The sequence below is a fragment of the Eutrema salsugineum genome, unplaced genomic scaffold, assembly GCF_000478725.1.
Source record: "Eutrema salsugineum unplaced genomic scaffold, Eutsalg1_0 scaffold_2, whole genome shotgun sequence".
Classification (NCBI taxonomy): Eukaryota; Viridiplantae; Streptophyta; class Magnoliopsida; order Brassicales; family Brassicaceae; genus Eutrema; species Eutrema salsugineum.
Window position 1 is genome coordinate 1,894,702 of NW_006256829.1, and position 26,769 is coordinate 1,921,470.

General features: G+C 36.7%; 9 protein-coding genes across 11 annotated transcripts; 4 read left to right on the forward strand and 5 right to left on the reverse strand.

Moving 5' to 3' along the window:
• The first annotated feature begins 727 nt into the window (after positions 1–727).
• LOC18018150 (putative HVA22-like protein g) lies at positions 728–2,201 on the forward strand. Of its 2 annotated transcripts, XM_024156910.1 has the most exons (6): positions 728–952; positions 1,035–1,133; positions 1,245–1,301; positions 1,372–1,435; positions 1,534–1,719; positions 1,822–2,201. In XM_024156910.1, the coding sequence occupies exons 1-6, from the start codon at positions 921–923 to the stop codon at positions 1,885–1,887; spliced, it is 504 nt and encodes a 167-aa protein (XP_024012678.1). In that variant the 5' UTR covers positions 728–920; the 3' UTR covers positions 1,888–2,201. The 2 variants fall into 2 exon arrangements, with proteins under 2 accessions (XP_024012678.1, XP_006399097.2); XM_006399034.2 differs by having other exon boundaries at positions 1,534–1,936.
• LOC18016504 lies at positions 2,088–2,781 on the reverse strand. Its single transcript, XM_006399035.2, has one exon. The coding sequence runs from the start codon at positions 2,708–2,710 to the stop codon at positions 2,249–2,251; it is 462 nt and encodes a 153-aa protein (XP_006399098.1). The 5' UTR covers positions 2,711–2,781; the 3' UTR covers positions 2,088–2,248.
• Positions 2,782–3,609: 828 nt separating this feature from the next.
• On the forward strand, positions 3,610–5,805 carry LOC18016505 (2-Cys peroxiredoxin BAS1-like, chloroplastic). 2 transcript variants are annotated; one of them, XM_006399036.2, is made up of 7 exons: positions 3,610–3,980; positions 4,335–4,409; positions 4,554–4,635; positions 4,760–4,839; positions 5,021–5,146; positions 5,258–5,371; positions 5,502–5,805. In XM_006399036.2, exons 1-7 carry the CDS (start codon positions 3,774–3,776, stop codon positions 5,616–5,618), a joined length of 801 nt encoding a protein of 266 aa, XP_006399099.1. In that variant the 5' UTR covers positions 3,610–3,773; the 3' UTR covers positions 5,619–5,805. The 2 variants fall into 2 exon arrangements, with proteins under 2 accessions (XP_006399099.1, XP_024012510.1); XM_024156742.1 differs by having other exon boundaries at positions 4,335–4,635.
• A 231-nt stretch (positions 5,806–6,036) lies between these two features.
• LOC18016506 (cytokinin riboside 5'-monophosphate phosphoribohydrolase LOG7) lies at positions 6,037–9,732 on the reverse strand. The gene is made up of 7 exons (XM_006399037.2): positions 9,565–9,732; positions 8,399–8,496; positions 7,835–7,865; positions 7,413–7,512; positions 7,233–7,303; positions 6,546–6,689; positions 6,037–6,452 (listed from the first exon to the last, which is right to left on the reverse strand). Exons 1-7 carry the CDS (start codon positions 9,670–9,672, stop codon positions 6,357–6,359), a joined length of 648 nt encoding a protein of 215 aa, XP_006399100.1. The 5' UTR covers positions 9,673–9,732; the 3' UTR covers positions 6,037–6,356.
• Positions 9,733–13,009: 3,277 nt separating this feature from the next.
• Positions 13,010–15,570, forward strand: LOC18016507 (protection of telomeres protein 1b). Its single transcript, XM_006399038.2, has 10 exons — positions 13,010–13,199; positions 13,284–13,420; positions 13,548–13,737; positions 13,973–14,037; positions 14,191–14,279; positions 14,387–14,653; positions 14,738–14,805; positions 14,895–14,953; positions 15,046–15,198; positions 15,281–15,570. Exons 1-10 carry the CDS (start codon positions 13,085–13,087, stop codon positions 15,482–15,484), a joined length of 1,347 nt encoding a protein of 448 aa, XP_006399101.1. The 5' UTR covers positions 13,010–13,084; the 3' UTR covers positions 15,485–15,570.
• LOC18016508 (nucleolin 2) lies at positions 15,519–17,332 on the reverse strand. The gene is made up of 6 exons (XM_006399039.2): positions 17,274–17,332; positions 17,028–17,089; positions 16,254–16,901; positions 16,040–16,156; positions 15,785–15,931; positions 15,519–15,699 (listed from the first exon to the last, which is right to left on the reverse strand). The coding sequence occupies exons 1-6, from the start codon at positions 17,292–17,294 to the stop codon at positions 15,693–15,695; spliced, it is 1,002 nt and encodes a 333-aa protein (XP_006399102.2). The 5' UTR covers positions 17,295–17,332; the 3' UTR covers positions 15,519–15,692.
• Positions 17,333–18,075: 743 nt separating this feature from the next.
• Positions 18,076–19,081, reverse strand: LOC18016509 (NDR1/HIN1-like protein 3). Its single transcript, XM_006399040.2, has one exon. It carries the CDS (start codon positions 18,993–18,995, stop codon positions 18,288–18,290), a length of 708 nt encoding a protein of 235 aa, XP_006399103.1. The 5' UTR covers positions 18,996–19,081; the 3' UTR covers positions 18,076–18,287.
• A 1,441-nt stretch (positions 19,082–20,522) lies between these two features.
• Positions 20,523–22,151, reverse strand: LOC18016510 (NDR1/HIN1-like protein 1). The gene has a single exon (XM_006399041.2). It carries the CDS (start codon positions 21,901–21,903, stop codon positions 21,148–21,150), a length of 756 nt encoding a protein of 251 aa, XP_006399104.2. The 5' UTR covers positions 21,904–22,151; the 3' UTR covers positions 20,523–21,147.
• Positions 22,152–24,753: 2,602 nt separating this feature from the next.
• LOC18016511 (nudix hydrolase 27, chloroplastic) lies at positions 24,754–26,608 on the forward strand. Its single transcript, XM_024156000.1, has 6 exons — positions 24,754–25,044; positions 25,187–25,237; positions 25,595–25,687; positions 25,814–25,908; positions 26,028–26,142; positions 26,228–26,608. The coding sequence occupies exons 1-6, from the start codon at positions 24,820–24,822 to the stop codon at positions 26,327–26,329; spliced, it is 681 nt and encodes a 226-aa protein (XP_024011768.1). The 5' UTR covers positions 24,754–24,819; the 3' UTR covers positions 26,330–26,608.
• Positions 26,609–26,769: the final 161 nt, after the last annotated feature.

Here is a 26,769-nt window from a genome sequence, read left to right on the forward strand (position 1 = left end):
TGCCCCACAATATATAAAAAAACTTAAGTGAAATGATTAATTAGTAACTAACTCCAATTTTTCTAGTCTCTACCAATTTTCAGACTTTAATCATGGAGGATGTTGATGAAGTCTAACATCCACAATATTAGTTGTAATAGCTCTAGCTAATGAAGTTTCAACATCTTGGCCCCCAACTGCAATAGTTGTACCTATCTATCTTGACAGCCAGTATACCCTTTGGGGATTGTCAAAGGAGCAGAAGAATCAATTATGGTGTCATCGGTGAGCAAGACAGAAAATAACAATCTACGATCCTCTAGCTAAATGTCCTTGAAATGTTTGCATCAAGACTAATCTGCGATATCGTTCTTACATCAAGTGAATCTTCATATTCTTTAATGAGTGATCTTGTAGCACCTAACATCCATTTCAAATATTCAAAGCTTTTAAGTTTTAAGGATGCAGGCAGACTAGACTTTAGTTAGGCCTATTCTAGTGAGTGGCCCATTTTCTTTTTGTCTTCAACAATATCCGAATCAATTCCTTTATCAATATATTTTTAGTACCGCACAAAATACAAACCAATTATTAAAAGTCATTCGGGTGGAGTTTGACCCGAAACGGTTACAAGGGTTTTGGCAGAAAATAAAGGGACATTCCAAGAAATGCAACGTTTTAAATATAAAATAGGGATAAAAGGAAGCGTCTTTTTCAAGCAAACTTAAACTACCCTTTGCGTCTCTTCTCTTCTCCCTTTTCATTTAGTTGTTTCATTTGAACTCCACTGATTTCCTTTCTCTCTCTCTCGCTCGTTTACATTTTTCCTGAATCGCAGAAACCTACTTTGGTTTCTACTTATCAATTGCAGTTGCTTGTGCTCTGAACAAACCATTTCGTCCTGGTTTCGGATTTGAATCAAGATTCTAGCCCGAAAGAAGATGCTGGGAGATCTCATCACAAGAATCCTAATGTTAAGATCCTCTTCCTTAAATCCAGTAACATTTGGCATTTTCGTCCCCTCTCTTAGCTTTGTTTTTTTCGGAAATTTACAGATTGCTTGTGGGTTACGCGTACCCAGCATATGGATGCTACAAAAGCGTGGAAAAGAAAAAGCCTGAGATCCAAGAACTTAGATACTGGTGCAAGTATTGGTAAAGCTTACCACTTGTTAGTTAGAAAAGATTCTTTCTTTTTTCTTTTTGGATAAGGAATCTTATTCCCCATTACACCATCTTATCAAAAAATCCGATTCGATTTTGCAGGATCTTGTTGGGTCTCCTTACAGTTTTCGAAAGGATAGGAGACATCGTTGTATCGTGGTGAGTATGAACTATTAACTATAAATCTCAGTCAAAATACTTCTGAATTGGTTTTGATTCAATCTTGCAGGTTACCTCTCTATGCCGAGATCAAAATCGCTATTTTCATATACTTATGGTACCCGAAATCACAGGTACTACTCCATGCGAGAAAATCTCATGAACATTCATTCATTCATTCATTCATTCATTCATTCACAAATCCAAAACTTATCCTTTTGGTTTCTGACAGGGAATTAGCTATGTCTACGAGAAGCTACTATGCCCTTACATATCAAGGCATGAATCAGACATCGATCAGGGGATTTCGGTTTTGAAGATTAGAGGACGTTCTGTAATTGTTCAATTAGTAAAATGTGGCTATCACTGGACTCTACAAATCTTCAGGCATGTACAACAACATTTCGCTATCTATAAGGTACGAAACACAAACACATTGAAATCTCATTCCCATTTCATGAAAGCCAGAAGCTTTACTGCAGTAGTACAGTACCAAGTCCATTCACTTGCCGTTCTGCAGAAAAATGACCGATCAAAGTCAAAAGAGAGACAACAAACAGCAACTTCGTTTATGTTCCTCCGTTAGCTGTCGCAGAAGGACTGAATTACCAAGTGCGAGTAGGTGTAGCCACTCTCACGACAATCACAATAACCGGTTTTAACCGTCTGGTCAGGGAAACTGGGATCTCTAGCGCCAAACCCGAGTTGGACATGACAATCACTATAAGCAGCTTGTGGACGACGATGAAATTTGACGAATAAACAAAAAAGAAAAGAGAGATTTTGAAGAATTCAGAAACCAAAAATCTTTCCTTGAATATCTTTTGATGCTCGTAACACTTTATTGTATACAAACAGTTGTGTTCAATTCCTGAAACCCAAAGTATTTATGCAATTTCTCGCTGATAAAAATTGATAATTGACCCCAAACCAAGCTTTTGTTGGAGTTATTTCACAATCAGGGGAATAGATTGGAAAATCCAGCCAAACATACGTCTCAGGAACTGGATTCCGGCGGAGAAGTGGAGCCATATGCGGCGGAGGAACTGAGAGCCAGGCGAGTTCTCCGATGAAGTAAGCGCCGTTGGCTGTAGATAAGACCAAGCGGCTTGCTTAACGAGAGGGTTGCGAATTGAGATATCTCCGACGGTGGATACGACGGGAGAGCTGCTACCGTTAATCGGCGGTAAGTTAACGGAGGAGTTGCTCGGAGATGAGAGGATATCTCTGAGGGATGTGTAGGCTACGAAGGAGGATGGTTTAAGGGAGATGAGCTCAAAATCGAACGACGAAGGAGACGACGAATCGATCGCGAAAGGAATATCGGAGGTTATCACAGCCGTTGTCGTTGATATGGAGTTTCTACGGCGGAGCGGAGTCGCCGGGGATGTTGACGGCGGAATCTCCATAGTCTTCTTCCTCTTGTTTTGTTGTTTTTCTGTGAAGGTTTGTGGCTGATTGGGTTAAGTATTGATGACCAATTATTGAGGTCTATAATATGGACTGTTGTCACTATCTTTGCGTATAATCGAGAAACTTTTTATTTTAATTTGTATTTTTCTCAATAATTTTGGTTGGAAGAAAGACAAATTACAAAGTAAAATAACTGTTTACTTCTTTATACTTTTTTTCGATTATTCTATTTTTTATGTGAGTTTCTTCAGTGTGCTAGATACCATCCAAGTAGTATTTTTGCTGATAAATGCAAAATTTATAAATAAACAGGAGACTAGATGAGATATATTCCGAGGCCAACCAACCAAAGAGAATCAAAATTTTGTGGTAATCCCTTTCTTAGTAATATATTTGAGTAATGTAAATGAAAACAAAAATATTTTGATTCCATTATTAAAGTATGCTCCAAACGCAATTAACTCAACAAGTAGTTATTAGATTATATACACAATATCAATAAGTTATATACTCATTATCTTTGAGATTCTTTAGATTTCCATGGATAATTGATATCCTAATTGATATTGTGTATATTCTAATATTAACAAAATATATTAATATCAAAAAAGGTACTAACAAAATGTGTCTATATACATCTCTTCTTCTTTTAATAAACCACGACAAAGTCCTATCGTTTGACTCATTACATTCTTCAAGGCATATAGCATTACCAATGGGTGCTTGATATAGCCACAAGATGAATGGATATATATACACTATAGTGGGCAAGTAGTTTAGGCCCAGTGGGCCCTTAACAATAAGAAAAAGAAAAGATCCGGACGCAGTCCACACTCACTGCCTCGACACGATGTCGTTTTTGTTTCATCGAATTTCCGCATTCTCACTCTAGAGAAGCAGCACTTTCTTTCTCTATCCGCTTCGTCTCTCCCACCTTCTCACAGTTCTCCACCTCACACACTCAAACATCACAAGACCCCTTTTTTAGAATAAGTGTGTAAACCAGTCACACGAAGAGAGAAGAGAGAGAAGAGAGACGAGAACAGAGTCCTCCTGTCCATGGCGTCTTTAGCGTCTTCTACCACACTCATCTCATCTTGTAGGGTTCTTCCTTCCAAGTCTTCCTTTTTCTCTCCCACCGCATCATCTTTCCTCCGAACTCTACCCTCTTCCTCCGCATCATCCTCTTCTCTCTGCTTCCGTCTCGATTCCATAACCTGCACCCGCTCTGCTTCTCGCCGTAACTTCGCCGTCAAGGCCCATATCGTAAGTGACCTCCAATTCCATTTCTCGTATTTGCTCTGTTTTCTTATCCAGTGTGAATTTAGCAATAATTCGTTAGCTTAGCTTATTATAGGGTATTGGTGGAAGAAAACTATTACTCTCAGAGTTCTGCGGCTGTGAAATGTTTTAAATTGATCGACTTTTTCGTTTAAAGATGAGGAAAAATGATTTCCAAAGCTCTCAGCTTTGTAGAATTGACTCACATTTGGATCTTTTGAGCCCTGATTAGTGAAAATAAGTTCAGCTAGAGCATATTTTGTGTGGCGGAAGTTAACAATCATATGATCAATGTGTAAAGAGTTCTTTTTTTTTGTTTTTGTTTATCTGTGAATTCAGGATGATTTGCCTCTGGTCGGTAATAAGGCGCCTGATTTTGAGGCAGAGGCAGTTTTTGATCAAGAGTTCATCAAGGTACTTGGGTTACATATAACATGTTTAGACCATTTCTGCTGCTTCTACTTAGTTAGTGTCATAAGAGGTCAATGCAGTAGAGGAATACTCTGGTTGTTGAAAAGCTTGATTTGGTTACTATCGATGTCTGTATCATGGTTTCAGGTGAAGCTCTCAGAGTACATCGGTAAAAAGTATGTGATTCTGTTTTTCTACCCATTGGACTTCACTTTTGTCTGCCCTACAGGTTAGTTAGTATTCTGCTCAGCAAGTTTAGACTTTAGATCGAAACTGAAAGTACTCTCAACTTGACTCACTGCTTATCTCTGGTCTTCTAATTTCTGTTTTTTTCTTTCTTTTGCATATTCTAGAGATTACTGCCTTCAGTGACCGTTATGAAGAATTTGAGAAGCTAAACACGGAAGTATTAGGGGTCTCAGTCGACAGTGTGGTAAGTGACACTTATTTCTTGCTTTCTTTCATTTCCTAATTCGAATTAACTTAGTTGTAGTGTACTCAGAATTTTGGCTAGTGGTTGAAAACCGATTGATCACCTTATTTCTTGCTTTCTTTCATTTCTTAATTCAAGTATCTCTGAAATAGTTCAACGTTTTGACTCCATGTTCATGTAGTTCTCGCATCTTGCGTGGGTCCAAACAGACAGGAAGTCAGGAGGGCTCGGTGATCTGAACTACCCACTTGTCTCGGATATCACTAAATCCATTTCAAAATCGTTTGGAGTGCTCATCCCTGATCAGGTAACCCTAAACTGATCAGTTATCAACACTTGTGTTCTTGGGAGTGTTTGGGATTTTAAAGACTAAGAGAACTTTCAGCCACCCTAAACTAAAGCATTGCTATAAACGCAGGGCATTGCACTGAGAGGGCTTTTCATCATCGACAAGGAAGGAGTCATTCAGCATTCCACCATCAACAATCTCGGTATTGGCCGAAGCGTTGATGAGACTATGAGAACCCTCCAGGTAAATAAAACAAAGAAGAAAACTCATTCCAAACACATGACTGAGAGAGAGAGAGAAAGAGAGACATTGTTTTGCGGTTGATTGTTTAGATGCATTACGTGTTACTCATTTTGGGGATTTTGGCTTGCAGGCATTACAGTATGTTCAAGAAAACCCAGATGAAGTTTGCCCCGCGGGATGGAAGCCCGGGGAGAAATCAATGAAACCTGACCCCAAGCTCAGCAAAGAGTATTTTTCAGCTATCTAGAGAGGCTTTTGTATTGAACCATTGTTTGTTGAAAAGCAGAGGCATTTTTTATCTTTCCTTATATATTTAGAGAGCTGAGTTTGTTATTTCTGCCAACGAACATTTGTTTGAAAATCCTCTTTAATTCTGGTTCTGCTACCAGAGTATCTGACCTTGCAAAACTAAATTAGAAACAAAGCATGTGAGATCAGGTCTGTTAAGATTTAGATGACTTTCTTATTGATTTGTTTAATGTAATGTTCTTAAAAAGCTGATTATCCACATCTTTAGCCGACAACTATTTTATGTTGTCCTCATTATACGTTTACACGGAATATTCTCTAACTTTGATCCTGAGTATAAATCGTAAAATCTTTTTTTGCACATTTTCTTTAAAAAATGTACTTGGTTGGACAGGGAAGATGATAATGAGAAAAAATTTAAATATCCAAGAGAAAAGGATCGTTTTGACATTTCTTGATATAATTATAAGCCTATGCTTTTTTTTTTTAACCATTAACCAAAATGTACAAAAGACAAGTGGGGATGATGGGGTTTGGTTTATACGCGGTTAGCAGTTACCCACGTGGTTTTATCCACTTCACACATTAAACCCCCCTTACAAAACAATGTTAACAAAACGACCCCAATACATTTTTTTGTCCCCTTCCCGACCTTTCCTTCTGATGTTAAAAAACTTCATTTTCCGCTGTACACTGCTTTATACCCAAAAAACTTCCCTCGTACACACTTAATTCCTCACGTAGCAACCTCCGAACCCGGTACATAGCTGAGCCGGTCCACTTCATCCCATACCAATTTCGACGTTATCTCATCGAACTCCGGTTCATATTCCTACAAACATCATTTTGTAAAATCAATACAAAACAATATCATATAAAAAAACAAATCATATTTTATGAATGTAACAATTTTGATTATTTATACCTCGAGTTGTCGAACCAACTCTTTCGCGTTCGGTGCAGAAACGATGATCCTACGAGCCATTGGGGATATAAATCCTTCGTCCACGGCCTTATCGATAAACGTTAACAGCGAGTTGTAGTAACCATCCACGTTAAGAAGACCCACCTGTCAAAGAGATTATTGATCAAAAATAATGTTAGAAACCAAATATCATAAATTCTATATATAAAAAAAAAGATTACGACATGGGAAGCTTCCGGTCTCACAATCAGGGGTTATGTAGTCGTACGTCGTGACAACACATCGTTTTTTATATTCATGCAAAATATCTTATATAGTTGTTTATTACGTTACATGCTCTTAGAATGAGTGAACAGTTTTAATCAAATTTTAAATTGGAATAGTAAAGGAAGAAACAAAAAAATGTGTAGGAGGAATAAAGTATCCCGAAAGGAATCTTGCTCCATGTGATTATTACGACGCACCATATGCAACCATTTGTATCTTCGTCCAGTCAAATTAATCCAAACATTATATTTTATAAAACACTTTAGGTTTAAATAAGAGAAAAAATATTCAACACGCATATTCCGGTCGTAACTCATAACAATAATGCAAACTCATATCATATGTACGTATATTATTCCAGAGTTTACTTATAGAATCTTGAAATGTTTAACGAGAACTTAAATTTCCCTGATTACGTACCGGCTTACGGTGGATTCCAAGTTGAGCCCATGTAATGACCTCCAGCAATTCTTCCAACGTACCATACCCACCTAACAGTTTACCAAAATTTTAATTCGAAATATCTCAGCTCTTATACAAATTATTTAGCTATTCGAGTTGGACTAAAATTTATAGAAAATAAAAAATTGGATTACGAACCAGGAAGGGCAATGAAGGCGTCCGCTTGACGAGCCATTTCGGCTTTCCTTTGATGCATATCAGCGACGGCTCTCACCTCTCCGATGGTCTCGCCGGTTATCTGCAAATTATTAACACCGTTTTTAAAAATATATACTTCGCTTTATTATTGCCTCTAAAATGTGAAACCGCAATATATCTTATATTATATGGTCATTTTTAATGTGGGTATTACATATAAATATATATTAGTTGGTCAAGGAGATGCATCGTGACGGAAACCAAAAAACGCTCCAAGTCTCAATCATTCCTCTTTTGGTCCTACCACTATTTCACGTAAGATCATTGCAAGGCAATTTTATCTTAATACTAATTTGATACCGACTCTAAAATAAATAAATAAATAAAAGATTTCATTCAATAGAGCTTTATTCGGTGCATACCTCTCTTGGCATCAAGGTTTTCGGGATGACCCTACAAGAGATTAGTGAAGATACCGGTTAATAATGAATCAATCACAATGCCAAAACAAACCGGTTTAGAACTAACAACTAATTAGAAAATAATGAAATTAAGTTGACCATTTTGGTTATAAATAATTGAAACGGGATTCTCTCATAGAACATACCACACACAAGAAAATATGCAGCTTCATTTAGTAAATCATTTATAAAAGGCAAAGCGACACTTTTGGACAAAGGAAACATGCACAGATCCTTTTTTGTCGTTGTTATGTTCAACTCTCTTATCAGATTCAACTAAGCTCCTCTTCTAACCAAAAATTAACCAACTATCAAATTCAATGTTAATTTAGCAAGTATTAGGCATCATGTAGATAGTCATCATCAACAGTGAAATGTTTAAAAACACAATGATGAGTAAAGGGGTACTTGGAACTAGTAAATGCATCATATCGTATGAATAGAGAGTGTACATGCATAGAGATGTGTGAATGTCTATACATATATATGGATGGAGAGAGAGAGATAGAGAGAGAGAGAGCAAACCCTAGAACATGGCGACCACCATGATGAACAGCCTGAGAGACGAGACCCATAAGCCCCACGCTGCCACCTCCGTATACCAAATCAATCCTTCTCTCCACCTTCAACCACATTCCCACCATAATTTCTTTAATTGATTATAATCGATTACAATAATAATATTACACGCATTTATTTATGATAACAGAGTTTTCATGATGAAAAATGAACACGTGTCGCAAACCCATATCCATAATCGACCCCAAAAAGAAGCAACCACATCAAATATCAAATCTCAATTAAGAAAATAGGGGAAAATAGCTCATCATCATCAATCCTAATTTCAATGGTCACCATCCTATTAATACTATTATTATTACCTACAGATCAATCACAAATATTTATTACAAGGGGGTTCTAATTATTATTATTAATTTTTAAATATTTTGTGTTGTTGAAAAAGTACACCCCACAACACACGCTTTGTACATAGTGTCATTATTCTTCCAACGAACAATTTTTGGGTTTTTTTTCGCCCCTCGAGGCAATAAAAACTGTCATATTATTTATCTTTCCCGTAAACAAAATCACTCATTATACTTGGAAACTTGAGTTTAGGTTTAAGAAAAAAACATAGGAAACCTCAGAGTAATGGAAAAACAAGTTATATATGTGTGTGAAATAATGTAAATTACTGGAAAATAAATAACAATAAATAAATAAAATAGATCATGCAAGAGTGCTGCTCGAGTGACAGGCGGGTTACAGCTAAGAATAGTAGAAGTTACTATTTTCTCATCTTTCTTTCATGCCAATAACAATAAAACTTGTCACAAATTCGATTTCAACCCAAACAAAAAAAAGAAATCAGCATCCACACGTTTGGTAGATTCATCATTGTTCGTTGCAACACACAATAAAAACCCATAATACCAATGTTTCAAAGAAGATTCTGAGTTCATATCTCAAATTAAATCTTCATTTTTGAGTTCATATTAAGTACTATTATAAACTTTTCAATCAGTCAGCGTATTCACAAAGAAATAGTCATAATAGATTTTGTGCGAAAGGGCTCTCTACTTACAAATGACACAACAAGGTGATAAAGAATGTGTATATATCTGTCCTAAGTTTTGAATATGAAGTATCTGTAAACTATATATATATATGTTTGAGAAGAGAGAACGTACCAACTCGTTACCCAATTGAATGGCAGCTTCTTGGTAAGAAGGTTTTTTGCCGGAACTGCTTCCGCAGAAGACACAGATCCTCTTGAATCTTGATTTTGTCTCTTCCATCTCTCTCTCTCTCTCTTTTCTTTCTATCTTTCTGCCTTTCTCTTTCTCTCTCTCTCTCTCTCTAGAGCTTAAAAGTTAAGTTTTATGATTATTATGATGAATGAGACCACACTTTGGAATTGTGTTAGTATTTATATATGTAGAGGAGAAGGAGGATACTATAAATGCAAATGCGATTCCCATGCCCTTCCCCTTTTATTAATTGTTTAGTCATCTTTTGTTTTTATATTTTATTTTGTTTTGTGTTTTCGTCTAACGAGAATTATTTTTGAATTATAAATTTTTTTAGTAGTCCTGTTAAATAAGTTATAACATTTTTTTCTATTAATATATTACTTTGAAAAGTCATTTTATGTCAGTATACGGCCGTGATTTAGAATATGATCTCGAATTTTATTTTATTCATGTTGTAAGGAAGGATTAGATTAGATCTATCACAGGTTAGAAGATCTGTTCAGATTTTGTATCTGATTAGGTGTTTTTTTGGGGGTGTATGATTAATTCAATAGAACTAGATTCATTGATAAAGTTTTCATACACTTATTTCATTTTTTTCAAATAGTTTTCGTTAAGAGAGCAAAAAACTTGTCATGGGTCTATCTCACCAAAAATATATCCTTTGTTAGGCTCTATAGATCGGAACGGTCTAACCACGTTTGTACATATCTAACACTATAGTTTACAAAATTAGTAGTGTAAGGTATTTGTCTATAACTTCCATTGTTAGCATAACTTTTGAACTTTCAAAAGATAAAATATGAAATTTTGAACTATATATCTAATATTTTCTCATCATTAACATTACATAACCATTGAAAAATTTTCACCACAGAAAAAAAAAACTATTTGTAACACATGATAAGCATTTTAACCTGCTATATATGAAATTTTTATACCGTCCAGACTTTGTATAGGCTGTGATTTGAAGTTTTGAATCCTATATCTAAACATGTAAAAAGTTCTCTCATCATTAGCTCCAAAGTGTTTGCACGAATTAGATACCTAAAATTTACTATTTTGAAATCCAAAAATTATATACATTTTTATATTAGAAAATGTTACAACAAACAAACAAAAAAATCTACCAAGTTAGAAGATCATATATAGTCTGTGTAAAAGTAACCATTATAGTACGATAGAAATTAGAAAGTATTACTTTTGCAGTGATCAAACAATTTCTTAGAAAACAACAAGATATGCAAATTGCATATTTAATATATAATCTACACGTTGTGGATTTGACAACCACATGAAGGAGAATGAGGTTACTTTTCTAATCTGAATTTAGAGATTTGGATATAAAATACTGTTAGTTGTCTCAGTGGTCCGATTTGGTTTCGATTTAGTTCATTTTCTACTAATGGTGTATAGAATAGATAATAAAATCAGTATAAAGTGTTATGATTTCTTTTTCTTCGTTTGCGGTTTTGAAACTTCCATTATTACCGTCCACAATTTTTGGAATTAGTATCATTGTATGTATTATTTTTAATGTACTCGCTAATTATATCACTAATTCTAAAGGAGTTATTTCATTTGCTTAAAAGAAAACACTACATTTTTCTTACTTTTTTCGTCGTCGTCTGAGATATGTTTACTATAAAACACTCTTCCGCCATAAAAGAAAAAATTACTTGGAATATAATCGTCAAAATAATTTTTGTTTCTATAATGGATTAAAGCCTTGCGAGATGTCTCGTAATCACTTGTTTGGTTCTTCACGTCGTTATCAAACTTCCACCCGTTAAAGCAATAGTCCCTCCGCATATTCACACCTACGTTTTATAAATATCATTTATGTATTTAAATTGATATAAAATGGATAGGCAAAATAGTATAATATCAATCCTATCAAACAAAAATCGAGATCCAAGATCTGCAAAAATAAGGTCCATCTTATTTAGTATATCATGGTTTTATTAGTCAATTACGGAGTGTTAGACCAATTCACAGAGATGCATTTTATTTACATTGTAATATCTACCACATAACCTGAAAAATAACTAAATCAATCCAGCTAATTCACGAGTTAACCGCATCATCCTCCTCTTTCTTTTGATGAACCAAGTAAGTAAGAATGGTTTCATAAGTAGATAAAAATATATATATATATAACTACCAATTTATTTGGCATATATATTGTGTTGAATATATAACAGCTGTAAGCTGATGCAATCATCCAACAAATTCGGATGATCCTTACATGGCTTCCTTTGACTAAAGTTATTTTTTCGCTTTATGATACATTGATACATATTAAACTTTTATAATCTAAACCATATCTTTAGACGCTTCATATACTTGAAGACCAAAGCAACATAAACCATTAGAATAAAATAGATTAAACAGGAGAAAGAAGAGTTCTTGTTACCTATCTATCTTAATTTTTAAAAACTACAAGGAAAAATCATCACGTTAAAATAGCTTCCTCTCTTACAAAATTTTCGATGGTCTCAACAGAAAAGATTCTCATAAAAAAAATTTCGGTTAATAATTTCTAAACAAATAAGACTGATTTGCAAGACTTCAGTCCTCTTAAGATTCACCTTGCCATCAGAACTCGAATTATAATTAGAAAACGATAATGTAATTACAGTCTTGAAGATTTAGTATTCAAGATACATATATAAGGTTCGGAAAGCTAGGCACGTATCTAAGCTTTTTATTTGTCTTTGTCATCATCATGTATCTAAACTTATGGTATGTATAATTGTCGAAATTATGTTGGATTCTAGATAACAAATAATGTCAATATTTATATGTTAACTATTAATAAACACGATTAAAGACCCTAAAATAATATATCGAAGTCGCTTTCGTTAAGATACCGCGATGAGCACGAAGATTGTATGAGCTGGAGACGATGCATATAAAATTAGAATGAAAAGTTGAAAACTCATACCATTTTTGGTCACTTAGATTTTTGTCAAAGAGTAAAGATTCTTCAATTTTTTTTTATCTTTATAAATAACTTAAGAGTTGTAAAAAAAAAGTATCTTGAGAGTTAAAAGTGCTTCGTATGGTTTCTAACCTCTTCTTCTTGTGTTTTCCTTTCAAATCATACCTAAATAATGGACGGTGATGTAAGCAAAATAATGACGAGTTGTGGACAAGATATTGGGAAAGGGTATTATTAGCCTATTAGGAGTGAAAAACATTAATTAGTTAAAAGAAATAAAGGAAACGAAAACCCTAATGAAAACTTTATTTCAAAATTACACCTTGCATTTTATAAATTAGTGAAAAGAAAATTAGCATTTCGAACAATTACTACTATTGGGCCTTTAAGACCCATTTGAGTTACGAACCTCTAACGAGTCAGCGAGTTTCAGTGGAGTGGCGCCGAGTCATCGCCTTTGTCGGTTTCCTTCAATCTCGGAAAACTCTAGCAAAAACCCCAACGATCACAGACATGGAGATTAGGGATGACTACAAATTCCTGAGGATCAAAGACGCTTTCAAGGCATTGCATCTCCATGTTAACCTCATTGGAGTCATCGTCGAGTTAGGCTTTCACACTGGCTCTGGTATCGTGATCCTTCTGCCAAAATCCCTTTGCAAATCCATCTCTTCGGTTCAGGAATCTCATTTCATAGCTTCGTTTGTTGCAGATTGTTCCTGTACTTTGAAAATCGTCGATCCATGGCATTCAGGATCTGGTCTTCCTGTTAAGTTCATCGCTCGTACCATTCGAGCGCTTCCTCGGGTTGAATCGATTGGGGATATAGTTTTGCTTTCACGTGTAAAGGTCGATTCACCATTCCTTTGATATGATGTTTTGGGATGATACATCCTTTATGACTCTTGATGATAATGTGAAACAATTTTCTTCTGGGATTACAGTTACACACACACTTTTTTTTTTTTTAACGCAGATTGTGCTAGTTAACGGGAAAATCACCGCTCTCTGCAATGAAGCAACTTCGTCGTTTGCTCTATTCAATGGAAAACTTGATGAAGAGTTTATACCGTACCAGTTGTCACCTAAGTTTCAGATGAGAGAACATGATAAGAACTTCTTATCAAATCTGAGAGAATGGATGATAACTTACAATTTCGAAGATGGTAATTACTATAGAATCACATGATTGATCCAAAAATATTTTCATTTCCTAAGCATCCTAATATCCTATGAATTGTGTACTGGTCCTCCGGATTGTTAATGTATGGTATCGTCCATTGAAATTTCAATTAGCTAATGGTTGCTTTTAATTTGAAATCAAATGGTTTCTTTCTCTTTGGTAAGTTGTAAATTGTAATCGTGTTAAGATTGAACATTTTTTTTTTTGTTTTTCGATAGGGTCATGCTGTTTCACACCCCTGAAAGATATCAAAGAAGGGGAATATTCAAACCTATCTTGCCTGGTAGATTGATCTTTTTGTTTTGGAAAAAATGATTTTGCTTTCATCTTCCATCTTAATTTGTATTAACTTTAAGAAAGTGGAAATGTCCAAAGTAGAGACTATGGTCTGCTATGTCTTTGACCATTGTTTCTTATTCTTTGTTTCCCGGTGAAGATTGCTCACATTTCCAAGGACGATAAGGATAGGTGGTACATCTTTGTTTGGGATGGAACTGAGATGCCACCGTGCAATATTGTGGTAAAGTTAGTATGTAAGCTTCACCCTATTCAGCTCTCTAGCTTTTTTTTTTTTGGTTTTGAAATTTAGTTTTGAGATCCCATTGTGGTCTTGCAATTTGACATCATAACAGGTCAGAAAGGCTTCCGTTATGTGTCGAACCAGAGATGCTGCCCACACATGTGTTACGCGAGTTTCCTACTTATGGTTCCGTTTTGAGGATTATAGTAGAGAAAGTTAGTGAGAAGCAGGCCATTCACTGCCTTCAACCTGGTCAACACGTTAAGTTTCTGAACCTTTTCTTCCAAGTAAACATGGGACTATGGAACGCCACTTTTACTCCCTCTACAAAGATGCAATACATACTTAGCAGAGAGATGCAAGTCTTTATACCTCAAAGGTTTCTCTTAACATTTTGTTTTTACCCTGTGATTTGATTTCATGCATTGCCAATTTGTTCTTCTTACGAATTCAGAATGTGCAGAGAGAAGTTGTCATCGAGATGGAACCCCATCGCGCGCTGCATTAGTCCTTCGCACTCAGGAATTACAGGTTATATAATAAACTCATAGACTTTTAATCACATTTGGCATAATGTTGAAAATTACTTGCTGATATATTAGTGGCTTAATCCTTTTCAGGGGTTGCCCATGAGGATGCTCCGTTTGTTACTCTGATGGACATCCTCACCTATCGCAATGTATTGTATCTCATAAGCTATCATTTAATCTAATTTGTAGAACAAGACTCATGAAGACTTTCTAAAACTGATGTTTAGTTCTGCTAATGCAGGTGACTGCTAAATTCAGGTGTGTTGTCCGGTTCGTACAAGTGCGTCCCCGAGATGTTAGAAACTTCCACGATGTCAACGGAAAGTTCAAGTTGCTAGCAATACTAGAGGATGCAACCGCCAGAATCAAGGCTTCTCTATATGCCGATGAAGGGGTAAAATACTAATCACTGTTATGTTCCGAGGATTCCTTCAAGGGACTGTCTAATATTTTGTATCCGCAATTTTCATTGACAGGACAAGTTTTTTGGGTGTGACCCATCTGATGAAGAGGCTCTGGCCAAGAAGCTGAAGAAATTGTTGGGAGGTGAGGAGATGGAGGAAGTGCCAAGAAATCCTCCATGGGTGCAATGTTGCTTGTTCTCATTCTACAGAAACAAAATGGATCAATGGGGTAGCAGAAGATTCCGGATTTTTGATACTTGGATCAATGCCTCATGAATCAGACAAAAGCATAACAAGTTTTTTTACCAAGCAAACGATCATTATTAACATCCAGACAAAAGCATAACAAGTTTTTTTTAAAACACTTGATTCACAGAAAAGTATTGTAGTATCCTAATTCAACAACTACTTAGTCGCCGGCTTCTTCTTCAATATCCTAGCAAACTCAGCTTCCCTCGCCTTTTCATATTCCTTCTTAGCAACATCACGAGCTAAAATAAACCATGAAATTCATGAGAAAACTTTTTTACTTTTGTATTACAAGGATCAAGAATCAAGACACAAAATTTTATGTACCTGGGGAAGGAAGAGATGCGGGGTCTCTTGTCTGGGTTGGGGTTGTAAGCAGACTTAACAACTAGCGTGCGTCCTCCCAATTCACTTCCATTAAGTGCCAGAGCCTTCTCCTTTGCGCCTTCTCCCATTACAATAACGACAGCATAGCTGGGGAAAAAAAAAAAATATATCAACAAAGATAGGTCTTTAGTGTAGCATTAAAGAAAAATCCCACAACTGACTGACACAAATTGGAGCTAGGAAGAAGCCACAAACCTCTCAAATACATAGACATCGGAGATGTCACCACATAAAGCGAAATGATCAGTCATGGCTCTCTTAATATCATCCTCGGGAAGCGAGGTGTCATGTCCCCTAACTCCAATCAGGGAGCTAGTGCAATAATATTTTTAAGGTGATAATTAATATTCTCAACACCAATAAAAAAAAAAAAAGTAAAAAATCTTTAAACGAAAATATAGATAGTTACCGGGATGCTTCATAGCGTTCTTTGGCTCTTTGAGCAGCCAATTCATCAGCAGTGAGAACTTTGGGAATCGGGTCAGACCAAGTAACCACAGTCCATCCTCCCACGTCCGTTCCACTAAGTGCCACTGCCTTGTCTTCAGCGCCATCTCCCACAATATACATATAACAATATCTACAGAGAGTAGCCGTGAATTCATCGGTTTCAAGGGTTATATGTGCGACCTCTCCACATGAAGCGAAATGTTTTCTCAACGTGCTCATAAGTTCATCCGCATCCAGCAAATCGTCATAACCCCTAACGACAATCCTAGCGCCACACATTCCTTCATAACGGTCTTCGGCTCTTATAACAGCCAATTCATCATCACTCATATCTTTGGGATAGGGTGAAGCACTATCAACTAGTACAGTCCATCCTCCCACGTCACTTCCACTAAGTGCCAACGCCTTCTCTTCTGCGTCTTCTCCCACAATATAGATCATAGCATATCTGTTGAGATAAGTAGATTTGGATAGATCGGATCCAGCGTTTCTACGAATGGAAACATGTGCGATCTCTCCACATGAAGCGAAATGTTTTCTCAAAGCGGTATCCACATCATCGCGGGGAAGCAAAGTGTCATATCCCTCAACGCAAATCCTAGCGCAACTGCAAACATAAATAATTTTGATTGTACCTATGATATTATTATTATATTATATCAACATGACAAGAACGAATCTTATGTCGATACAAATCTCACGACAAAAATTTATTTATTTATTTTTTTTTTACCGAAATCTTCGGCTTTCTGGAATGGCTGCATCACTACCGTTCAATTCCAGCGATTGTATCCCCTAAGGTACAAGAGATCTCATCAGAAACTCTACCACTTGAGGTATTTTTACTTTTTTTCTTTAACCAAGTGAAAAGTTGTGAAGAATCCATCAATAGAGAAAACAGAAGTGTACTACAAAGTGTGAATATGAAGAACAACAACAAAGGAAGAAAGCCAATATGGATAAAAAGAACATTACGTACGTTGATGGCGGATTCATCCATGGAGAAATTCAGCGGCGCGACTGCTAGGGTTTTCGAGACGCAATGTTTTTTTTTTAGGTCAGAAGAATGTACTGGAATTTATAACCCTTTTTTTTATTTTTTATTTTTGGGTTTTGATTAAAATTAATGTTTAGTTCTGCTAATGCAGGTGACTGCTAAATTCAGGTGTGTTGTCCGGTTCGTACAAGTGTGTCCCCGAGATGTCAGAAAATTCCACGATGTCAACGGAAAGTTCAAGTTGCTAGCAATACTAGAAGATGCAACCGCCAGAATCAAGGCTTCTCTGTATGCTGATGAAGGGGTAAAATACTAATCACTGTTATGTTCCGAGGATTCCTTCATGGGACTGTCTAATATTTTGTATCCGCAATTTTCATTGACAGGACAAGTTTTTTGGGTGTGACCCATCTGATGAAGAGGCTCTGGCCAAGAAGCTGAATAAATTGTTGGGAGGTGAGGAGATGGAGGAAGTGCCAAGAAATCCTCCATGGGTGCAATGTTGCTTGTTCTCAAACAAAATGGATCAATGGGGTAGCAGAAGATTCCGGATTTTTGATACTTGGATCAATGCCTCATGTGACGCACATTAAATCAATGACAGTCGTAAAGTTAATTATAATTGTGTACTGATGTTAACATTAACAACATGTGCGGTAAATGTACTGATGTTAATACTGTTGATATCGGTTTAACTTTCAGTAATTTATTGGCATTGGTCGTTAATTTTTAATTAATGGTCTTAACGTGCTTTGATGAGTTTAACCGCAAGGAAATACAAATGTAAATCTCAAATATTTATTATTTATTTACATGGAAGTATGGAACCGTACAATAAAGATAAGATAAGGCATAAATCTCTCCGACATATAATCACAGAAGGTCCAATGTATGAAAATAATCAAGAAAACAATCTAAACCCAATAAACTAAAATAAAAAAAATAACAGTGTATATGAATAAATGCGGAGACAAATAGCATTGACTTTGACTAGAATCAAAAGTCAACGTCACACTTGGTCGGCTGGAACTGAAACCCGCTGGTTGTATTAGCGTTACCGAGAGGAACCTTAAGATCGCACCTGATCTTCGGCTTGAACTTCCACGATTTGATCAACCCGAACTTAAACCTAACCCTAAGTCTCAGCTTCGCATCGATCCTATAGATCTCCGACTTCAAGTCCTCGTCCAGATCCCGCCGCTCTCCGCCGGTAAGCAGCACCAAGCTCTGTCCCGCGAGTTTAGTTCCGATCTCCGTCGTGTTCTTTTTGCCCTGGTAGAACGGCGAGACGTTGCTGGAGCCGAATCGCTGATCTCCGTAGTAGCCTCTGACCTCGATCTGGTCATAGTAGATACCGATTCGTCGATTAGGGTTTCGGATCGTGAAATTGAGGTCGAGATTGTATCGGAGGTTGTTGTCTGCGCCGAGGGTGAATTGGGTGAGCTTGGCGTCGGTGACGTGGAATTTGATCGCGTTGGGTCGGAAAATTAGCCAGATGATCAAGGCGGCTATGCCAACGATGATGACAAGGGTTATGATGATGTTGAAGATGACGCTTAGGATGCAGCAGCCGCAACAGCCAAGACAGTCACCTAAACAGCCGCATCCACCGCCGCGTCTGCCGTGGCTGCGGGAGGTTTTCGTCGGCGGAGGAATCGACGGCCCGTAATACGCACCGTTTAGTTGCGGTTGCCTGTCTCCCATGTGTTCGATGAAATGCCTCTGAAGAAAGTTTCTGTTTGTGTAATTGGTTTGGAGAAGAAGAGTAAAAGAATGGAATTAATAATATTATTATTCAGTGAAGAAAGAAGAGGGCATATATATACACACTGTAGAGATAACGTGTGTTAGATAAAACGATTAATTTGACGCGGTTTTGTTTTTTCAAAGTCAAAGCTGACGCGGCCGTTTGATATTTGTCAGATGATTTGATTAATTAGAGGTTACTTGCGAGTTGCGGCACAGTTTTTAGATTAGAGATTTCTTTTTTTTTTAGATTAGAGATATTTAGTAGGGAAGACTTTGAAAACATTTAAGATTGTTTTCTCAAATTTAACATTATGGGGTTTTGGATTTCAAGTTCGGGAAAGCACTTAGTATGTGTTTATGTACTGAATCTAAGATAATTTGATGATTAACGAGTATCATGCAGAACGAAAATATGAATATTTGAATAATGAAAAGGGGCATGTATACGTGTGATAATATGCTGATCCTTATTCCTTAATGCGGTAGTTGGTATAGGAATTGTAAAGAGAGCCATCTTTACAATGTAATACAACCTTCCAAGAAACTTCCGTAAAAGCGATTGCTCAAGTCTAAGGCAGCCATTGTCTTCAAAACTTGACAAGAGACTTTTGAGGAAAAAGTAGAAAATAAACCGATAATATTAATAAGTCTATACAAAATTACAAACAAAATGGTCCAGGTCAGAAATTTCGTAACTATTAAGAAATATTTACATAAATATCTTTGATCTCTATATATTATTACTATATATAAGTTACAATTGAGGTGATGTGGCCAATTAACTTAAAAAAAGGATACAGTTGAGGTGGGTTTACCGCAGAAAATTATAAAAATGGTAAGAGTAGTTTTCCAAAGAAAGAACAAAAATGTGTATATACAATGGATGTTGTTACCTGTATTTGTAAACGATGATTAGGTGAAGAGGCATGCTTTCAAATATTACGTCTTTCTTAAATGAGAAAGGTCAAGCAAATTTAATATAAAATAATGATATTAGATCGCGACTCGACTATATTAAATTCTAGAATGACTATAGAATATAGAGACAAATCATATATAAAAAGGTCTTCTATTAGGGTATTCTTTTAAAGGTTAGGAAAGTTGTATGCGCATGAACATTAACAGAAAACAAAAAAAAAACTCACGGCAAATCGTATAGTTATTTTCTTCTCTTGGAGAAAGTGGTTCCAGCTGGAGAACTTACCGCCTTACAATCCCTTGCAAAAGAGGCAACCTTTCTTTCGTTCTCTACGGGTAAAGTTTGAAGTTACTTTTGGTTATAAGATGACTAGACAATTAACCTTAAAAATATGTATATAAGTATATTAAAGAATATTCAGATTTGTAGGTTATAATACTAATCGTAGTTTTTGTAAATTAAGCAACGAGATTCGGCCTTTTCTCATTTCAAGATCCAAGGAAGGAGGCGAAGTGGCGAACTAACTAATTGATTTTTCCAAATTAACAAAGACAACAAAAAAGTGAGGTAAAACGAATCAACATACTACTACTACTAAGAATTTCCTTTGAGTGTACTTAAGGTTAGGTGCAGTGCACAAAAGAGAAAATAAACATTACATTAGGTTTTCATTTAGTGTGGGGTAAAAGTAATATGAAATTGGTCTTGATTTCTGCTTAAGAAAAACCCAACAAAAATCAAATAATTAAAACAGGTAAGATGAACGAGTCGTTATCTTCCCGACTAAAAGTTTCACTATAATTTTTAATTAATAACTCACTTGTCGTCACACTGGATCCCCTCGAAATCAAAGACTTCAAAGTCGATGAAACAAGAGAAGATGCATTTATCAATTTAATCATCGATCTTTTAACCAAAAAAAAATATCACCATCAATAGTTCCACCAATTGAAGTATATAAAACTATAGTATTGAATTCCGTTTCCATTCTTCACAGCTTGTCATAACAATAAGGCAACCGATTGTAAATTCTTGCTATAAAAAAAACTTAACCTCTATGAAATTAATAGTACGTAATTAAAAAAAAAAACTAACTTCTATGAAATTATTAGAAATATTTAATAGTACTTAATAATAAAGAAAAATCGGTGGCCTGATATCTCCGTCACCGTTTAAGTCGTCGCCTTTTCAGACACTAACACTGCAAGTGGAGGTGAGCGTATACTTAACGGCGCTATTTCCAACGCTAACTCCGGCGGCACTATTCCCAGAGTTGATATACGCCGGACACCTAACGTAGAGATGACGTGTCCCAGTGGTGTAATCCCCAACTTTAAAACGAACTCGACCGTCAATGTGAACCACTAACTTGATTGCACCACGTGTCTGTTCCTGATCAAGAGACAAAGCGTTGTACGGAGCGACGGGGACAGACTTTCCACCGACGAAAGGAGACCAAACGTTGACTTCTTGGTGTCTTTGATAGGTCGCCGGAATCGACGTTGCGTAAGTGATCTGTTGGCTCTGGTAAGAAGCGTAGGCGTCGAGACGGTCGTAGTAGATTCCAATCTTGCCGTTTGGGTTACGAGAATTCAGAGTTATTTGGAAGTTGGAGGTGAGGAGGTTCGGTGGATTGCCGGAGACGTTGAAGGAGAAGACGGTGGCGTCTTGGAGGATGAATCGTGGCTTCGACGGCTTAAGGATTGCAAAGGCTATTAAAAATATGATGAGCATTACGAATAAGATGAATATTGGGCAGCCACAACGGCGGATCATTTTACGGCGACGGGAAGCGTCGCTGTGGTGAGAGCTGCAGTCTCTGGTGGTCATGTCGGAGCTCTGGTGGTGAGGTACGGTGGTTTTTTTTGGAAAGGATCGATAACGTGAGAAAAAGGTATATTCAAAGTAGTCTTGATGGCCACATATATGGTGGGTTTTATACATATTAGTATCGTTTTGCTTTTAAGGAAATTAGTGAACGTAAGAGTTAAAACGGGAAATTCTCATGCTAAAATAGAAAGATGAAATCAAATAAAATGTAACTTTGTAGAAAAAGGAATTAACACAAAACAAAAATTCAAAGAAAATAGAACTGTTACATTATTCATTTATAAATAAAAAAGAAATTGTACACTTTGATTAATTGTTGGTAACCTTTTATTCACTTTTCTGTTTCAAACTCCCTTTGTAACTTAATATTCCTTTTTTTTTTTTTGTAATGGTCGGCACTGGACCGTGATGGTAATGGCCAAAACCATTGTTTTCACCACAATACTGTATATTATAATTTTTTTGGCATCCGAAACAGAATTGTTTCATTAACTTGGCCAAAACCATTGTTTTCATTAACTTTCACCAAAATATGTATTTTATTTGATAGGATCGATATTAATGGTCTCCATGGAAGTACCAGGTAAGTCCTGAAACATCATAGTTCAATAGATAAACATTAAAGATGACACATAATAAGTGAAGAAAATGTTCCATCCGAATACCTTTGCTTCCATGTCGCCCGTATATAGTTTCTTTGGGACGACCCACTCAATGTGTTAAACCGATTTGAAGAACATTGAGAGCAATTTTCAATATGAGACTAGTATCTAACAAAGGCTTACTTTCTCCTTATTTTGCAGTTCAATGGATGCATCTTCGAGGAACGGAACCAGTAATCTCAAGTTTCGTTCAGACAATGCCGTACCTGCAAAAGCCAAAAGAGACTACTAGTTCATTCTCACATCAAGACTTAGGATCTGATAGATAAGAACAAGCTTTTCTGATCCCACCAATCTACATTTGTTCAAGCAGATACACTTATCACTGAAGCACCAAACTGAAATTGCAGAGGAAGCACACAAAACTCATAAGAAGGATTATGTAATTCCTCACCCTGGAAGCTGATTGTCGGATCTTCGAAGATGCAATCATCCGAGTAAACTGCAGAAATGAAGATTCCTGGTACCATTTAAAAAAAAAATGAGTTTTACCAGTTTGTGTCTGAGCTTAGTTTGTGAAAGGGAAATCTTAATAATGAGCTTAGTTTCTCACTCTCCACCTTTACTAAAGCCGTTCACAGTTCCGCTTCTGACCTTGTCAATACTCTTGAGTAGAACCGAGACTGTCTCTCCGAGTATAATCCGAGAACTCATGATCAACAGTTTTCAAAGCTAACTCCTTTTCTCTCAGTGTCTCTATTTCTTTTTCTTCCATAACACATCACCGAGGAAGGGCACAGCTAAAGCTGGAGCTTGAAACGATTGAATTGGTGAAAACCCAATTGCAATACAAAACAATGCGTACCTTCGATACAAACTCTATCAAACTCTTTCTCTCTCTCTCGTCTTCGCGCTATACCCACCCAGACAACAATGGCACAAGCTCATTTCCCTCTCTGTGCAACCTCAGAAACAACTTTACACCCGTCTTCAGGCTGGTTCGAGCTAACAAAACTCCCATGTACGCCGGAGAAACCAATACAGCCTCTAATCGGCGAAATGAGATCCGACCAGTTTCGAAGCGAAAAGGAAAAGAAAAAAAAAGGAAAAGAAGAAAAAAGCAAAACGGCAAGGGATAACAAGCAAAACGACAGTGTCATATAGGAACATGTCTCCTAATTGCTAAAAATTGATCAAAATCGAGCCCAAAACGACAGCATGATAACACGCAAAACGCAGTACACTCGCTCATTTTTGACTCAATATCGCGTGTATGCCCAAAATGAACAAAATCGATAGCTTATATAACCTTTCGATTTTGGCGACACGCGCGCAACGCGCACTTGCTGCGACTGGGATGTTTCTTGCGCGTGCTCTGACTTTTTCTTATTTAGCCTACAGATTCTTTCACTAGTGAGCCCATTTAAAATCATACTACTAAAGGCCCACTTTGTAAAGACTTTTCTTGTTCTTATCGAATAAGTAAGTATCGTCGCCGGTTAAAAGAGGATAATGAAACATAGGGTGACGAATTAAACCGGTTCAAGGCTAAACCAGAAGAGGAATTGAGTGTAAATATCTCGGTTAAGTTTGTTACGCTATAAATCAATTCTATTTAACACTCATAGAAATCACTGTCTCTATCTTTTGGTTCTAATGGATGAAACTCTCCTCCTTTCGTAATGAGTCTTAAAAGTAACAGATATGAACACAGAACCTGTTTGCATTCACTAGCTGATTGTAGCTTCACCATTAATGACTAAACTGCTTCTCTCTTCTTCATTGCTACTGCTTGCTATTGCTTTTCATTGGCTTGTCACCACTGGCTGCTCTCCTGACATATTTCTTCTTCTTCAGGACAAGTTCATCCACAGATGCAACTTTTGATGCTCCTGCAGCTGCACGGTCCTTGGACGAAGTATCCATGTTTCTGTGTTCAAGAACTAAGCCGAAGCTGACCTTTTTACATTCACCTGCATTATCCATGTTTCTGTGTTCAACAACTCATCTAATTATCATTAATTTTCAATTAGTTATAGGGACGCAAGAACTCGCTGACCTCTATTAGTTTGACGTCAATGCGGTCTCCTACTTTTGAATGCCTGAAATGAAGAGTAATGTGGGTGAGCAAATGTGAAAGCCTGAATAAAAGATGAGATGAATGATTCATGAATACCCCATAATTTCTTACCAAGAATATGGCGACGCCCAGCTTTTGTTTACAAAGTCTCTGTGTCTTTAAGACTTCTGATCTTACTGTGATGTGGTAAAAAAGAAACAACTGTTGTAGCATTAACGACGACGTTTAGTATCCGAGGGTAGTGTCGTAAATAACATCTTTTTATCACTTCTGAGAGAAAAGAAAACTATCGGCGAGTGTTTGTCTGAGCGGACGAGGGGAGAGGAAGCCAAAGAAGTTCCCGCCGCCATGGCCGTTACGGCGTCTGGATTCATCGCGAAATTAGTTATCTCCGTTCGTATAGATTTCTCTTTGGATCCTGTCAAATTCTCGTGCTTGAAACGTCACGTCTCTGCCTCAAAACCTCTGGTGGTTCGCTCCGTGGCCTTATCGCCGCCGGCGAGAACCGTTGAGTCCCCGCCTGTCGGTTACCGGAAAAATGTTGGGATTTGTCTCGTTAGTCCGTGTAGAAAAGTAATTTCCCTTCTTCCTCTCTCTTCACTCTTATCTGATTTTGGAACAATTTGTCCCCTTCCTACCGCTAGGATATATAGATTTTGTTATTGATTTGGATATATGGTTTTCGTGATTGAGATTGAGATAGTTTGATTTGCAGATTTTCACTGCATCGAAGATTCACGTTCCCGATACATGGCAGATGCCTCAGGTGAATTTTCTATTAGCTCTTTCCTGATTACAATAAGTGACTATTACTTTGTTTTCTGAGTAGTTTGATTGCGTTGAAGAGCTTAGTTCTCACAAAACAAGAGCTTTTTGTAGTTCATTGTGCAAGTTCCTGTCTTTTATGCGAAAAAAGTTTCATTTTTTGTGGTGATTCATTTGAAAAGACAAAGTTGTTAAGAACTAAATGCAATCACGTTAAGGTTCTTTCGAGACTAAGGATTTCTTGTGCTAGCAACAGAGTGAGATATCATATCAGAAAGTGAAACTTTGAAGTTGTAGTTGATGATCTTCTATGGTAAACTAATTTGCCCGATGTTGTTTATCAACTCTGTTTTTACAGGGTGGCGCTGATGAAGGCGAAGATCTGAGAAACGCTGCGTTCAGAGAGCTGAGAGAAGAAACTGGAGTTACCTCAGCGGAATTCATTGCGGAGGCACGCTTTTGACATCTTTCTCATAGTAAATTGTTAAATCTATTTCAACAAGATTCTTAAATAGAGTTGGTATTGCTCTGTGTTTCACCAAACTGAGCTTTTTTTTTCGTTTTTTTTAACATCTAGATACCAAATTGGCTGACGTATGATTTTCCACGACAAGTGAAGGATAAACTGAACCGGAAATGGCGAACAAGTTACAAAGGCCAAGCTCAGAAATGGTAACTAAGCATATACCGTCTCATATGTTTTCGAAAACTCATCTTAAAGCTGCAAATACAGACTCGCCCAATTGTGTTGGGTCTAAAGAAGGAGTTGTCTTGATGATTGACTAATACAGGTTTCTCTTCAAGTTCACGGGCAAGGAGGAAGAGATAAATCTCCTTGGAGATGGTACTGCAAAACCAGAGTTTAAGGTTTGGTCGTGGATGCTACCGGAACAAGTGGTTGAACATGTGAGTTTCTTGGCTTTAGAGTAGTGTTCTTTTTCTGCTTGTGTGTGCATGAAGCTTCTTGGCCTTATCATTCTTTCTCTGACAGGCTGTATATTTCAAGAGACCTGTCTACGAGCATGTCATAAAGCATTTCAACCCTTATTTTGTGGATGAAGAGAATGATTCCTTCAACTCGTGTAATGATTGAGTGTAACACAAGATTCAGCGTAGATCATACACAAGTTCTCTTGAACCCCAGTCATAGATGAAAATGCTTGAATCTCTTGATGTTCAGACATTGCAAAAAAAGACTGTATTTATGGAATGCAAACGACTATTCTAGAGTAACAAGATATTTGTGTTCTAAATTTTACAGAAATTTGACGTTAATATTCAAGTTTGATTCGATATGAAGAGATGTATCAACAACATTCTTATCTCTCAGTTGTATTTGTATAATAGATTAATAAACAATGTTTCTGTTGTTGGTCTTTGGTTATAAACTCTATGCAACTGCTCAATATAATTTTCTCTAATGAACCCTAAACTTCTTACAACTCTCATTCATGACTCAGCCGCCCACTTCTTTTTTTTTTTAATTAAATATTTTACTTGAGATAAAATACTTTTACTTTAGTTTCAGTAAAT

Excerpts from the sequence above, each read along its gene's own strand:
- LOC18018150 (XM_006399034.2), top strand. The coding sequence starts at position 921 with ATGCTGGGAGATCTCATCACAAGAATCCTAAT. Across the intron at positions 1,134-1,244 it reads AGATACTGGTGCAAGTATTG|GATCTTGTTGGGTCTCCTTA; the intron begins GTAAAGCTTACC and ends TCGATTTTGCAG. Across the intron at positions 1,436-1,533 it reads TATGGTACCCGAAATCACAG|GGAATTAGCTATGTCTACGA; the intron begins GTACTACTCCAT and ends GGTTTCTGACAG.
- LOC18016504 (XM_006399035.2), bottom strand. The coding sequence starts at position 2,710 with ATGGAGATTCCGCCGTCAACATCCCCGGCGACTCCGCTCCGCCGTAGA.
- LOC18016505 (XM_024156742.1), top strand. The coding sequence starts at position 3,774 with ATGGCGTCTTTAGCGTCTTCTACCACACTCATCTCATCTTGTAGGGTT. Across the intron at positions 4,636-4,759 it reads CACTTTTGTCTGCCCTACAG|AGATTACTGCCTTCAGTGAC; the intron begins GTTAGTTAGTAT and ends TGCATATTCTAG. Across the intron at positions 4,840-5,020 it reads GGGTCTCAGTCGACAGTGTG|TTCTCGCATCTTGCGTGGGT; the intron begins GTAAGTGACACT and ends ATGTTCATGTAG.
- LOC18016506 (XM_006399037.2), bottom strand. The coding sequence starts at position 9,672 with ATGGAAGAGACAAAATCAAGATTCAAGAGGATCTGTGTCTTCTGCGGA. Across the intron at positions 7,513-7,834 it reads AAACCTTGATGCCAAGAGAG|ATAACCGGCGAGACCATCGG; the intron begins GTATGCACCGAA and ends AATAATTTGCAG. Across the intron at positions 6,453-6,545 it reads AGTTGGTTCGACAACTCGAG|GAATATGAACCGGAGTTCGA; the intron begins GTATAAATAATC and ends TGATGTTTGTAG.
- LOC18016507 (XM_006399038.2), top strand. The coding sequence starts at position 13,085 with ATGGAGATTAGGGATGACTACAAATTCCTGAGGATCAAAGACGCTTTC. Across the intron at positions 13,421-13,547 it reads TTTTGCTTTCACGTGTAAAG|ATTGTGCTAGTTAACGGGAA; the intron begins GTCGATTCACCA and ends TTTTTAACGCAG. Across the intron at positions 14,280-14,386 it reads CCGTGCAATATTGTGGTAAA|GTCAGAAAGGCTTCCGTTAT; the intron begins GTTAGTATGTAA and ends ACATCATAACAG.
- LOC18016508 (XM_006399039.2), bottom strand. The coding sequence starts at position 17,294 with ATGGATGAATCCGCCATCAAC. Across the intron at positions 17,090-17,273 it reads TGGATGAATCCGCCATCAAC|GGGATACAATCGCTGGAATT; the intron begins GTACGTAATGTT and ends CTTGTACCTTAG. Across the intron at positions 16,902-17,027 it reads CCAGAAAGCCGAAGATTTCG|TTGCGCTAGGATTTGCGTTG; the intron begins GTAAAAAAAAAA and ends TTATGTTTGCAG.
- LOC18016509 (XM_006399040.2), bottom strand. The coding sequence starts at position 18,995 with ATGGGAGACAGGCAACCGCAACTAAACGGTGCGTATTACGGGCCGTCG.
- LOC18016510 (XM_006399041.2), bottom strand. The coding sequence starts at position 21,903 with ATGTATAAAACCCACCATATATGTGGCCATCAAGACTACTTTGAATAT.
- LOC18016511 (XM_024156000.1), top strand. The coding sequence starts at position 24,820 with ATGGCCGTTACGGCGTCTGGATTCATCGCGAAATTAGTTATCTCCGTT. Across the intron at positions 25,688-25,813 it reads CAGCGGAATTCATTGCGGAG|ATACCAAATTGGCTGACGTA; the intron begins GCACGCTTTTGA and ends TTTAACATCTAG. Across the intron at positions 25,909-26,027 it reads AAAGGCCAAGCTCAGAAATG|GTTTCTCTTCAAGTTCACGG; the intron begins GTAACTAAGCAT and ends TGACTAATACAG.